Here is a 14,695-nt window from a genome sequence, read left to right as displayed (position 1 = left end):
TTCATGGTTGAAAAGCTGAGTTTGCCGCAATACTGAAATACTTCAAACACATCCGACAATTTTCAAAACATGCACTTTCACGGTAATTTGGACATCAGTAGCTGAGACTGCTGATTTTTTCCATTATTAACCAATGTAGTGTTCCTTTTTTTACTGCATGGAAGATATTCAACTAAATGCAGCTGGAGAAAAAAGAAAGAAAGAAAAAACACATCGAGTCTGATAAGTGAGATCATTTATTGTTATTGTTTCATTAAATCTAGGTTATTTAACTGTCGCTGATAGCAAAAGCTGTACTATATTATTGTAAATAAAAAACCTGGCACAAATAAATGGCAAATGAAAACGGAAATCAGTCATCTTTAACGATTTCAAAAAATTATAAATAATGGTTGAAATTGAGTTGTTCTTGTTTAATTCATGTTTATCATTTAACAATATTAGTATTATGTGTAAGATTGACTGATACAGTATAAAAGACATTCTCTGCTGAACGATCAATAGTGTTTCAGCAACAATAAAGGAGGATGGAAAAATTACCTCCATCCTGACACGGTAAATCACAAACACACAAAAACAAACAAACATAAATCATGACATATGTTTTAGTATAATATATCGGCAAATGCCATCTTTCCCATTTTCTGGAATTTTTGGTGTTCAGTGCAAGTTATTCACAATCAACAGCATTTGTGGCATGTTTGAAAAATTTCAATTTGTCCCTCGAAGCAAAATCCAAGGATGACGGTTGTGCTCCTGCACTTGAAATGAAAGTGAACGGGTCCAGTTTTTGGAGGATTTAAAAGTAGAAAAGTGCATACATTCATTCTTCTTTTAAAACTATTACTTGATCTGTAACATTGCTTAAATCATGATTTTACAGTCATTTAAGGGTTGCATAAAGCATAGCATTATTGTGTCATGCTTATGAAATTGTAAAACTGGATATTGCCTTACACATAAAAGGATAATAAGTAATTTTTTTCCATACTAAAATCATGTTAATAATGTACACTGCTTATGCTTATGTCTTGTGGCTATACCATCAAAAGACTGAGTATTTTCATGTTTATGAATTGGCCACATTCACTTTCCATTGTAAATTTCTAACTGTAATTCAGTTTTTAAAGAAAAAAATAGACATGGAGAATTATGCCAAAAATGCTGTTGACAGATTAATTTGCACTGATTCCGAAAAGTTCCTTGAAATCTGTTCAAAATAAGTAGCAACTTTAGTGAATGTTTTAGCCTCTTCAGCCTCACCAGGTTTAGATTTAAAGCATTATTTACAAAGCATATTTACTTATTGTTTGTGTATGGTCACTTTAGCAGGCAAGATAGTGATGGGTGTGCTCTGGAGGCCTGGGCCAAAGATGGGGAACAGCTTTCCATTGAACTTATCATTGTATGTACATAGGTGCTTGTTGTTGCCTGTATCCCAGAAGGACACCTCTCCCTTCTCCATATTGACCTTTACCCTGATAGTTTCAGGCCTTCTATCTAGACTCAGCTCAGTGCGTGGAGTAGTCAGTGCACTGTAGACTCCTTTACTCAGACCGATGGTCCACACTCCAGCTTTTGTTGTTACTGTGAACTTTCTCTTCCGAACCACTGACTCCTTACATACTCCTAAGATCCATTTGGGGTGGTCAGCCACACGGACCTCCCAACGGTGGCGCCCTGAGGAGAAACCCTCTGAGCCAAGGACAAAAACACAGGGATCAAACCTCTCAGGGTTGTCTGGGAAAGTCTGTCTTTCCAGACTCTGCTGCACACTGGAAAAATCTGGAGATATGGAGAGCCAGGGCGAGACTGTGTTGGGATCCAGGATTACAGGCACTGCAGACAAATCAATGTTACAGTGACTAACAAAGATCTCAGAGTTAATCTTACATATATTTTAGACAAGGTGAAAAGTGCACTCACAACATGTGACATGAGTCAGCATCTGCTCCCAGACTTTGTAACCCAAAGCACCTACATGCAAGGCCATGTTGATGAGTGCTCCTTGAACCTTCTTTGGTTCCTCACTAGTCCACTGGGTTCTGTGACAGACATCAAGAGGCCATCTTAGCTAAATTAGATTCACAAAAAATCGTGACAGATCTTGTCTGACCTATATTGTGATGTACATCCAAAACAAAATCACAGAAAAAATGCAAGATGGGGACATGGTTCTGTGCATTGGTTGTTAGGATTTTGGAAAATGATAAATGCATTTATCATTAGACAGAAGTCTTGTCATTTTCACCGTAAGGTCCAGTAATAAAATTTGTTTTTATATGCACAGATAAACTGTTCACAATAAATGTAAGGTCATATTTACTGTTGTTTGCTTAGTTTTTTGTGGGTGAAATTCAGTTTCAGTAGGAATCTACTCTATTGGTAATTTCGCATGAGGGCTAAAGATTTCCCAAATCTGATTTTGCATTTTGCAAGTTTCAGGTTGGTCATACAAATTTGGCATGTGGACCAACAGAAGGTTGCTTTCTTTGAAAGTGACTTCTTTGTGAGCTTTGCAAAAGTACATGGATACCACTTTTATGCATAAACCCTACCCTATTGTATATCCACGGAGCACTTGAAATAAATGGCACGAGTCACCAAGAATAATTCTGTGATCATGTTTGTCTCTATTCACTATGGACAAGCAGGGCATTTTCACTAATCATTGATTAATGATATTTTTCAGTAATTTTAATTTTTGGATGAACTATCCCTTTAAGATGAATTAAGAAACTAGACATTCATGTTGACTTTAATAACATAATCGATGTGTAGAACAAAAAAAATGCATCAGTGTGAGTAAATATTACTTATTTATAGTTGTATTAAGTAAGAAATTCATAGCAAAGCAGAACTAAGAAACACTTGATAAATTGGCACATACCGTCTTTTTAGCTTCTGGAAATTCTGTGGAAGAAGAAAAATTGACTTATAAGAGCTGAATGTGGGACATGTCTCATTTATTTATCAGTTATGTTAAAAGTGTGAGAAAACCCAGTCAGTATGAATATAAAGGCTCAACGACACGATTTCATGTCAAGTCCTCTTCTACACTTGCCATATTTAATCTAGGTTGAAGATATTTCTCAGCATTGCCCATTAAAAATGCAATTCATCAATACAATGACTGGAATACACATAATATGAAAAAAAAAGCTTTTCATTTTTGACAAAGTTCATTCAGATTTTTTTGGTAGGGGCGTGAGGCATAAACAATGACCTGACATGAATTTGAAAGGAATTCGACACAACAGAATGAGCTGACACTTTTCAGACAGTGAATTTAAACTTATTGTGAAAAGACTTTCAAAGCCATATGAAACCAGCATGAATAGAAAAAATAATTTAGGCACATGTGCGTTAAACTAATTTTTTTGTCATTGACCCACCAGTGATTAGTCCAAAGGATTCTGCCTGTAATCTAAATATTGAAAACAACACTTCATCAGACCTGTTAAAATATCTGGATGCATATGTGTATCCTGTTTACAACTGGTAAACACAGAGTTAAGTTTTAATTATTATCAGGGACACATACAAAAGCTATTAAAAATGTACCTGAAGGAAAGTCAAATCCTCAGCTCCCATTTCCCTCTTTACTGACTGAATCAGTTCTGCAAGAGCCGTGATATCACGACTGATGGTTTCAATCTTCTCATTCACCATTTGCTTCTTCTCATTTTCTTCTCTATACAACGCATGTATTCTAGATGACTCCTCATCACGTAAGACCTGATGGAGTCTTTCAAACTCTTCTTTGATTTGTTTCTCTGCATCCTTAGTCTGGTTCTGCAACAATATAGACAAGCAGAATGAGAATTAGTTCTAAATTATAGTTTTCACAGCATTTTATGCATTTGGCCTTAAAAAAAAAGTTTACGGAGACTGCTTACCTCAAGAAAGGAGATGGTTTCTTTATATCTTTTTTTCATTCTTTTAAAGGAGTCCTGCTTACTTTCCAGTATTTTGATTTTCATGTTAAGCTCTTCCTATAAGACACTGCACGTTAGAAATGTGTATTTATGTATTTCAATAAAAAGGTCACTATTCATTTCAGTAGCTGTAACACGAAGTGAGTTGCTTTTTATACCACAATGGGGGAAAAGCAATGACTTCACCTTGCAGAAAGGCACTCCTTGCTCTATAGGCACCAACTCGTGTCCCGGATGAAGTGTCACACACTCGACGCAAACGGGTTCCTCGTCTTTAATGCAGAAGAGCTGGAAGGGCCGCTGGTGCAAACCACAGATAACCTCGTCTATACCCGTACCCTGTCCTCTCCAGTTCCTCTCCTTCTTATAGGACACGCAGGTGTTTTTTAGTGCGCGGTTGGGGATCGGGGTCTCTCCGTCGCAGCATTTTCGGCACATCGGGCACTGCCGCTTGGACTGGTTCTTCCAACTGCCCTCCAGGCATTCCTGACAGAAACTGTGGCTACACGAGAGCAACACGGGCTCCTTAAAAATGTCTTTGCACACAGGACACGTTAAGTCTGACTCTAGAAGTGATGGCCTGTCTGTGATATCTTCGTCACTGTATTCTGCCATGTTGTAGCTAACGTTAGCTAACTTTCACTTTCATTAAACGGCAGTTTTCTCAGCCGAGTTTAAAAGACGTTTAAATATCGCAGAGCGATTTAAAACATTATACCTTCTTCGTTTAAAAGGTTAAGTTTGTTGTTTAAAAAGAATGAAGGAAGCGTTTTTAAGGAAGAGACGTTCTACCTGTTTTCTTCTTATTTCTGTCAACTTCCGCGTTGTGACGAAGAGGAAAGCAGGGTTGCCAGGTTTTAACAGGAAAAGCCTCAAATCGCTACTAAAAACTAGCACAATCGCGTTCCAGGGGTCTCCAGTTAAAAAATCGCGTTCCGTGGGGTAAAAAACACGCGTTTTTTGTTGGGGTTTCCCTGTGAAAATTTGGATTCCGCGGACATGAAAAACAACCCGCTGGCGACAACAGTTTAAAAGTAGCTCAATTTCGCGGGAAAACCACGTACTTGGCAACCCTGAAACCATAGCAAGGGTGGGCGATCGAGAACTTCCGAGATCAGACGAGATCGTGCGCATATGTAGTTCGGTAAAAATGGCAAGATATTCACAGATTCGACTTTTCCGGATCAATAACTCGCGAGCAGGGGCGTCGGACTGGGGGGGTAAAGGGTACCGAGTACCCAGGGCCCGAGGCAGGGGGGGGGCCCTTAGAAGTCAGTTTTCTATACATACATATACATGCACTAACATTTGTATAGCATTTATGTACAACTAAAAAAGTTCCTGTGCAAAACTAAACTTGTAGTTAGGCGCTGGTTTGGTATAAAAAAGTCATTTTCATGCTGTGCAGGGCCCCACACCCCTCTCGAATCAATGCAAATGGTACGACCCGGAGGTCAGGTGCTTCTGCTGCGGACCCGCGGTGATTGAATCAGTTGATGAGACAGGAGCTGGAGTGAGCCGTGAAGAGTCATGTCTCTCCTTAAGAAAGGAAAACCAGGGGCTCAAAAACGAAAAGAGAAGCAGAATAAAGAGAGAAGGGCAAATGAGGGCAAGCAGTTGCTCACAAATTTTTTTGAAAAGAGAGGTGAGCTCCAAATGCATCATCAAGCATTGACATTGTTTTAACATAAATATCTACTCCCGGTAGAATAGCATACATTTATGTTTGCATTTATGAATAATATACCAATACTTTATAGTATCACACCCTTCATAGCGAGCAAACAATGTTTCTGATTATTACATGGCTTGGCTGAATTCCAATATAGAATGCGGTCTGTTATTTCTTGATAACAGACCGCTGCGAAGTATAACAGACCGTTGCCATGAAAAACAGCGCGTTGCTATGGACGCGGAATGGACTATTTTCTTTGGCGGAAGCAATACAATCGTTTTTAAATCAATAAACTCCTTTTTAAATCAATAATTCGTGGCAAATTATTTATTTATTTTGTGGGTAGCCATGTAATAAGCGGGATAATGTATAGAGAGGCGGTCGTTATAGCGAATAACAACCCCGACAGGCTGAACAGGACCCCGACACAAAGCGGAGGATAATGTAATCTAACGTTATACATTATCCCTTACGTAAATAACAGGGAGTGAGAAGCAGACGGAGCTCAACACACTGCCACTCCAGGCAGCTGCCTAAACGCTTGTCTCCTCTTCTGCTGCAGTTCTCCCCACTCTCAGAGTCAGAAGTTTACATGAAAACACTGTATATTTCCCTCCATTGTCAAAATCTAACACCCGCGAAAACACAGATCGTTAGCGCCTATTTTACCGCATTGTTATGCAAATTAGCTCGCACACGCTCTTACATTAAGTACAGGATTGTTCTCAGTATAATAATGCACATCTTAATGATTGAAAAATGACTTATTTTAAAACATAATTCAAAGACTGAATGTCTAGTTTGGCAGTTAGTTTACCCTGTGATTCTATAGTCTAGTCTGCATTTATTTTAAACAGACAAATAATCATCAATTATCTTGTACTTAGCCTACACTTTAAAAAAAAGGTATTGTGACAATAAAGGATATTTTAGCAACCATTTGAAGCCATATATTTCAGTTTCAGAGTCAGACCCTGCAGCAGCAGGCCCCTCATCATGGCTAGGTGAAAGCAGTGACAGTGAGGTGGATGTGAGTGTGACAGTGAGACAAGGTGAGCTTTTTAACACTTAGTAATTAGTAATTAAGTGTTAAGAGGAAATAAGCAAAATTAGTACATTGTTATTGTACACATTTAAACTTTAAAGTGTAATTACTAATTACAGTTTAAAGTTTACAGTTTAAAGTTTAAATGTGTACAATAACAATGTACCCATTTTGCTTATTTCCTCTTGTAGCAGAGGCAGAAATAGAAGATGAGGTTGATATTCATATAAGTGATCAGAGGGAAAGTGAAGAATGTGATGAAGGTAGTCAGGAGCAGGAGGACAGAGCTGAAGAGGAAAGAGAAGAGAATGAGAGACTTAGGGATACTGGAGAGGGATTGTCAGAGGACCCAGGATTATGGCCAACAACTCTTACTGATAAGCACAGGAAAACTATTGTTCAAATGCTAGCAAAAAACTGGACTTTAAAGACCTGATCAGCAAATTTGCGCATGCAAAGACCCGTCAATGGGCATTTACCTGACATTATTTAGTTTGTGTTTCAGACCAAAGTTTTTCTCATTTGGTATGGTCATTTTCAGAACTGCTTTACAGTATATTTGATTTAGTCCAGGTTTGGACCTGCTAGACCTTTTGTCATCTCAGTAAGTAGTACTTTCGACAATAAAACAAAAATATATTAATCGGAGTGTGGCCTATTTTGTTTACATTTTAAGTGTTTGTATGATAAAAATGCAATACCTTGCCCATTGGTATCACTATGGTATTGGGGGCCCAGCAAGATGGTTTGTACCCAGGGCCCAAAATTTGGTGCTACGCCCCTGCTCGCGAGCAAAACGTTTTTAGTACACGAATTAGGCCTCTTTTCACTCGTAGTGATGTAGTAAACGAGCTACAAGCGAGTTTGCCTGAAAACAAGCGTTACTGCCCATTCTCTATACAAAATACGTTGATCTCAATGCGCTGGCGTCTGAGAGGCAAGTCCGAAGGCACCGTCTGCAAATTTTTTATGATTTTGTTATTATGAAAAATAGTTAAATAATTATTTTTGAAAATAATTGGTTTTACACTATTTTTATGAATTTTATTAAAGAAAACCCTGTTAATAATGTTATTGCTTTTTCACATTTTTTATGATTTTTTATTATGAAAAATAGTTAATAACTTTACTGTAACACACTGTACTTTCACCAAATTCAGTTCACACATCACTGCTCTCCGGCTGGTTATACTACAACTTTCATTTTGCAAGCAATTGCTTTTGCACCTTTTTAATGATTTTTTATTATGAAAAATAGTTAATAACTTCACCGTTATTGAACATAATAGTTAATAACTTTAATGTAACACACTGTACTTCCACCAAATTCAGTTCACACATCACTGCTCTCCTGCTGGTTATTCTACAACACTGGTTTTGAATATAATTGGTTTTACACAATATTTATGAATTTTAATAAAGAAAAAACTGTTAATAACTTTACTGTAACACACTGTACTTCCACCCAATTCAGTTCACACATCCCTGCTCTCCTGCTGGTTATACCACATCACTCATTTTGAAATTAATTACTTTGACACATTTTTTATGATTTTTCTTTTAATGAATAATAGTTAATAACCGGACAGGATGGATAGGACCAAACAGCATCTCCGTCTCCTTCCATCCCTTCCATCAGCTACAGCTCCATCTCGAGCTCCATTAACCGAGGGGGTGATAAAGTTTGAGGCTCGGGGCTGGTGGAAGAAAGAAGAGATGTAAATCATATCAAATGACACATTCATTTAGACACTAGGCATAAATTGTTTTAATCTTACCTGCTGGCTTTCACTTCAGCTACAGCCATACTACAGTTAACAGCCGAGGGGTCATCCATCCCACCCCAGTCACCTCTCAAACACCTGTGAAGAACCAGAAGGGCCGGATGTAATATAAGAAGGAAAACAGTGATCAGAAGTGTTACTGAAGATGACGGTTGTTTGGTGTATTCACAGACACGTTCCTACCCTACCTGCCGATAGTGGGGTTGTTGTAGTCTCCACACCAGCCGCACTGAAACGTCTGCAGACACTCTGAACAGGTGCCAAGAGCAGAGCACTGCTTACACTGAGGGACAGAGTGAACACTGGAGAGAGAAGATCAGAGGACAATTTTCAGCAAAAGCATTAAAAGCATATGCAGTATAATACAACAAAAACTATTGAAGGAAAAGCAATGAAGAATTCAAGTCATTATAATTATTATGAATATTATTTCAGTAGTAATATTTTGCCATCTTATTTTTACAGTTATAACAATTACATTAATAACAAAATTTCACAATATTAACTATATTCACATTGACTGGGTTCCAAAAGAACAACATTGTAAATGTAAGGTAATGACACTAAAGTCCGCGTCCATTGTTTAATCATTTTGTGACGGTTAAAATTTTAAAGTGAACTTTTTTCAATTATTCAGTCAGTCATTTACAGTTTAAACCACACAAAGGAATCTAGTAAAATTGTGTCATCATTTACTCCCCCTTAGGGTTGGGTATCGTTTGAATTTGAACGATTTCGATTCCGGTTCCGATTCCGATTCCGATAGGGGAAGTCGTGGCCTAATGGTTAGAGAGTCGGACTCCCAATCGAAAGGTTGTGAGTTCGAGTCCCGGGCCGGCAGGAATTGTGGGTGGGGGGAGTGCATGTACAGTTCTCTCTCCACCCTCAATACCACGACTTAGGTGCCCTTGAGCAAGGCATCGAACCCCCAACTGCTCCCCGGGCGCCGCAGCATAAATGGCTGCCCACTGCTCCGGGTGTGTGCTCACAGTGTGTGTGTGTGTGTGTGTGTGTGTGTGTTCACTGCTCTGTGTGTGTGCATTTCGGATGGGTTAAATGCAGAGCACAAATTCTGAGTATGGGTCACCATACTTGGCTGAATGTCACTTCACTTTATCTTTATCTTATCGATTACGATTCTTTTAAGAGGCAAGGTCAAAAAAAAGTTTAGAATATTTTAAATGGCTATCTAGCTAACCAACGCTCTTTCTGAAGGAAATAGTCTGACCTTTTTCATCAATTTTAATTCTATTAACTCCCTACATTTTTTCTTTTACTTTAGAGAGACGACAGACTCTGAAATCACCGCGAGCCTCACGTATGCTTCCGTGTGTGTGATGAATGAAGACGCGCTTCTGCGCCATTCATTAACAGACAAGCAGAACATGCAGGATTCATATTTAAATAGACTTTTCCGGCTTAATATTAACAGATACTAGTCCATATCGCTATTTGATGTAAGTGCAATGAGCAACTTTGATTAATTCATTCAAAATTTGTCAAATTCTGTGACATTCCGCATTAAACTATAAATTCCGTTTTTATGACTGTATTCCGCGATTCCGTCCGCGTTTTCTGAATCTCGGAAATCATAGGGTCCTACAATAAGAAACAACTTGTAAAACCCAGTATAGATTAGCAGCAGGTACAGTATAAAATCAGAAACAGTTCTTGTTTAGGAAAATTATCATATCTGCCTTCTCAGGCAGGATACGTGAGCATTCTGGACAGATAACTTTATTATCTCCTGCTGTGGAGAAAACACGTTCGCTGGGTGTAGAAGAAGCTTGAAAGCATAAATAGGAGAAAAAAAAAGAGGCAGCGGAGGACGGTCGGCGCAGCGCTTCAAAGACGGGGGACATATTTATTTCTACTCCATGAACTCGGAGGTGCATTATCATGTTCGATGTGCACCCTCCTATGCACGAAACAATCTTAATGCAAATGTTGCATTTTGCTGAGATTTCGTTCTGTTTTGGAAAGTGAAACCACACTTAGGACCGCCAACGCACGCTATCCATGTTCGACTCGCTCGATTATGCCAACACTTCCGGTGTACGCTTCTTTGTTGGTGTTCAGCGGTTTCTTCTTCTTCCGGTCGGTGGACTAGGAAGCAGAACCTGATTTTACCAAGTGAGACATGCTGGAACAACATTGTGATTAACCAATCAGATTTGAAGAACCAGTTTATAGATTTTGTATAGTTTACGCTTAAAATCACTTTTTGTTGCTTGTACATAAGTATCATTCATCTATCATTTCCTCTGATTTTAGGGATTACTCATGGTTAGGGTTAGGTTTAGGTGTAGGGATATGGCCAAGAATATATTTTTGGAGTAAAATGTTGCTCCAGGGTCAACAAAATATGTTGACCAAGGAACACATCTAACTTAGCAAAATCAGGACGTGTGACTAGGAATCCAAATTTTAACTTTTGAAAGATTCCGGGAAAATCGCAAATCTAGTGCTGGTTCTAATCGATACTCGATACCCAAGCCTACTCCCCCTCATGTTTGCCCTGTTTGACTTGCTTTTTTCTATGGAACTTGAAAGATGATATGTTGGTAAAAAAAAAAAAATTCAGTTCCCATGTCTTCCATTAAATTAACAAAAAAATAAAATAATAATACAATGAAGCTAATGGGAAGCTTAATGGTTTGATTATCAATATTCTTCAGAACATGTTTTTAATATATATATTCCACAGAAGAAAGAATGTCAAACAGCTTTGGAATGTCATGAGGCCGAGTAAATAATGACAGCATTTTTATTTTTGGGTAACCATTTTCCTGGACATCTAAGCAACAGCAACATGAGATAAAAGTTAATCATTAGATGTTAAATGTTTATCAAACTGCTAAAGCAATATGACCAAACAGTATGCTTCTTTGGCCCAATCGTGTCCTTACTCCAGACAATTCAGTTTTCCTTCAAATGTTATTCTTCATTTAAGGAGTGTATCCAGTTTTAATTAGTGAAGGGATAGTTCACCTAAAAATTTTGATTCTGTCATTAATTACTCACCCTTGTGTCATCCAAACCCGTAAGACCTCCGTTCATCTTCGGAATACAAATTAAGATATTTTGGATTAAATCCAAGAGCTCTCTAACCCTCCATAGACAGCAATGCAACTGAAATGTTCCCAGGGCCAGAAACTAAGTAAGGATATTGATAAAAGAGTCCACATGACATCAGTTGTTTAACCACAGTTTTACAGAGCTACGAGAATGTGCAGTGGTACTCTTAATAATGGTGGAGGCATGATTTAGAGGGCAAGAATTGTTAAATAAAAGTCATTATTTTTGTTTTCCTTGCATACAAAAAGCTTTGTAAAATTGCGTTTGAACCACTTATGTCACATGGACTGTTTTACCGATGTCCTTACTACCTTTCTGGGTCTGTGAACATTTCAGCTTTGTTGCTATCTATGCAGGGTCAGAGAGCAACAGTGTTGTGGGTAACGCGTTACAAAGTAACGCGTTAGAGTAGTCTAATTACTTTTTTCCTGAAAGGTGTAATTTAACGCGTTAGTTTCGTGCGTAAGTAATCAGTAACTTCGTTATTTTTTTTAAAAAGTAATCCGTTATTTTAAGGATTGGAAAATCCCGACTGAAGCCTACTTTTTGTCAGACAGTAGGTCTACTGTGCCACCTGCGGATGTATCAGCGGAGCCGAAGCTCTGTGATCGTAAAGTCAATGGCTGTGATACGTCTGTGCCCTGCGCCTGACCCTGTGTGTGTGTGTGTGTTTTTTTTTTCGAACTCCCGGCAAGATGGCAGAGAGGACAGCGTTTGGTTTATGGACTGTGTTAAAGCGAATTTAGGCTTGTGACTGTGAGTGACACTTTAATAATAATTAGTTCGGCTATTAAGCGATTTGTCATTTGCCTGTGTGGCAGTGAAGGATTTAATTTGGTTTGTTATAATTTTTGTTTGACAGGCAGTTGTTAATTTCTGTTAGATCATTGGTTGGCTGGTTGTTCATCATTTCTAAATGGATTTAAATCTGCAAGCCTGTTTAAGGTTGTGTTTACAAGTAAGCATACTTGTACTTTGATAACTGCATTATTTAAAGTTAAAGAAAAATCAGGAGTTATCTTGTGGTGCTCATAATATACAGTAGCCTAGGCTACCCGGGCTGGGTAGGTGCGAATTTTTATTAATAATATGTTCTGTGATAATAAATAAATAAAACGCCATGTGGAATAGCCTATTGCCTACTGTCTTTCCTGTTATTGTTATCCTGCAGTGTTAATTTAGTCGGATGACTGATGTTGTTCATTGTCGGGAGTCACGACTTCTAGGTGCTTTTAAAGGGGCCGGGGGCTGTGTCTGTCATGTGTGAGCCGCTGCAAACGGCTTTTAATTTTTGGTAACGCATGAGTACTCAAACGCGTTACTTTTATGAATAGGTAACGCTGTATCATAACTGATTACTTTTAATTGATGGTAACGTTGTAACCTAACTAACTACTTTCCAAAGTAACTATACCCAACACTGGAGAGCAAACATATCTTAATTTGTGATCCGAAAATGAATGAAGGTCTTACAGGTTTGAAACGACACGAGGGTGAGTAATTTATTACAGAATTTTCATTTTGGAGTGAACAATCCCTTTAAGCACTATAAGTGTCTAGTGTATGTGAACCACACAGAGGATTTCATTCGCTTTTGTCAGACAATGAAGTATATATGGTTTATGTAAATACAGTATTGAGTCATGTACTTAATGGAGCTCCCCTGTTAGTTATGCATTATAAAACATGTTTACAGCAAAATCACAAATATGCTATATTATGTAGCCTAGGTCACAGACAGATTGAGCCTGTGATACCTGGGGATAGCGTCTTTAGACCTTTTGCTTATATGTTGCTTACTTTACGCCTTAGTTTTAATAAATTATTAACTCCAAAAACAATACCACTGTATGAAAATGACTTATACACTTCAATTTAAATAATTATTTCGGGAAAAAAAAGATTCTCACTGTTGTCTCTCACAACAAGCTGTCATATTCGTCTTCTTTCCAGTTTAATGGCGGTACGCATCCAGCTTATTGGTGCAATACCGCCCTCTTCTGTTCCAGAGTGTGGATCAGATAATACGTTTTCCTACTAAAACGTACACTCTCACATTGTCCCCTAACATTAATATCTACACACATCATGCATCAAATCCTGCCTAAAACCCCTGCCTCCCTTAAAACGTAATCAATATTCTACTCTGTGCCGCCATATTGCCAAAAACTTATATCGCCTGCATATCATATGGCGTTGCCTTTCAATATCCTCATCGTCTGTTATGCGTTCTGAGATTAAATGACCAAGGTATTTTACTTTCGCACACACAGTAAGACTCTTATTAGACAACTTGAAAACTGGAAATTGTATACTTTTATCCTTCTTTCTGAAAATCATAACCGGATTATATAAAATATCATGTGTAAAACCATAATCAGAACACACAGTTAAAAGCTGTGGAAGACCAGCACTGCTAGGACTAAACACCACAAGATCATCTGCATACATAATATGTACACTAGAATATTCCCAATCATACACCCAGTTTTACAAGCATTCAAACATTCAGATAGATCATCTGTGTAAAGATTAAACAAAATTGGAGACTAAATCCATCCTTGTCTCATGCCATTACTAAACCCAAAAGGGCAGAGACTCTATTGCCCCATTTTACGCGCATCATCTGGTATACCATAAACCAGGATTCTCACGATGTATTCTGGCACCCCTCTCTGTGTCATTTTAAAAAATAACTTTGCATGGTTAACTCGATCAAAAGCTTGAGATGCATCAATGAAGCACATAAAGACAGATATGATTTTATCTCTATACTTGTTTACTATTTCCTTTGATGCAGATGCAAAGATCAGTACCATGTTTAGCCTTAAATCCAAACTGCTTGTCTGTAGAATTAATAAACACATTTAACCTATCCAGCAAGATTTTTTCAAACGCTTTAGATAGGATACAAGCTAAAGCTATAAGTCTTTAATTATCTAAGTTGCCTACCATTGCAGCTTTGTTCTTAATAACTGGCACTAACAGAACAGACAACATTGAACACACCATGAATCAGAAGGCCAGTAAAACAGACAGCTAAGGGGCTAACCGCTTACTTCAATATTTAAGATGTTCATCAGAAATATTATATAAGCCACTAGCTTTATTTTGATGCAATTTACTTATAGCATGATCCACCTCACGTGATATGATCACTGTTGGATCATTAACT

The 14,695-nt window shown here is 38.0% G+C and overlaps 1 protein-coding gene across 1 annotated transcript; it reads right to left on the bottom strand.

The window, feature by feature from the left end:
- Positions 1-1,130: 1,130 nt before the first annotated feature.
- On the bottom strand, positions 1,131-4,877 carry trim35-28 (tripartite motif containing 35-28). The gene is made up of 6 exons (XM_059567902.1): positions 4,125-4,877; positions 3,900-3,995; positions 3,565-3,795; positions 2,891-2,913; positions 1,927-2,045; positions 1,131-1,839 (listed from the first exon to the last, which is right to left on the bottom strand). Exons 1-6 carry the CDS (start codon positions 4,551-4,553, stop codon positions 1,304-1,306), a joined length of 1,434 nt encoding a protein of 477 aa, XP_059423885.1. The 5' UTR covers positions 4,554-4,877; the 3' UTR covers positions 1,131-1,303.
- Positions 4,878-14,695: the final 9,818 nt, after the last annotated feature.

Source organism: Carassius carassius, chromosome 15, assembly GCF_963082965.1.
Source record: "Carassius carassius chromosome 15, fCarCar2.1, whole genome shotgun sequence".
In the NCBI taxonomy this organism is placed as follows: Eukaryota; Metazoa; Chordata; class Actinopteri; order Cypriniformes; family Cyprinidae; genus Carassius; species Carassius carassius.
Note: the sequence above shows the minus strand (reverse complement) of the source record. Positions and strands in the feature narration are given on the sequence as shown.

Excerpts from the sequence above, each read along its gene's own strand:
- trim35-28 (XM_059567902.1), bottom strand. The coding sequence starts at position 4,553 with ATGGCAGAATACAGTGACGAAGATATCACAGACAGGCCATCACTTCTA. Across the intron at positions 2,914-3,564 it reads AGGATTTGACTTTCCTTCAG|AATTTCCAGAAGCTAAAAAG; the intron begins GTACATTTTTAA and ends CTTCTTCCACAG. Across the intron at positions 1,840-1,926 it reads GCTGACTCATGTCACATGTT|TGCCTGTAATCCTGGATCCC; the intron begins GTGAGTGCACTT and ends ATTTGTCTGCAG.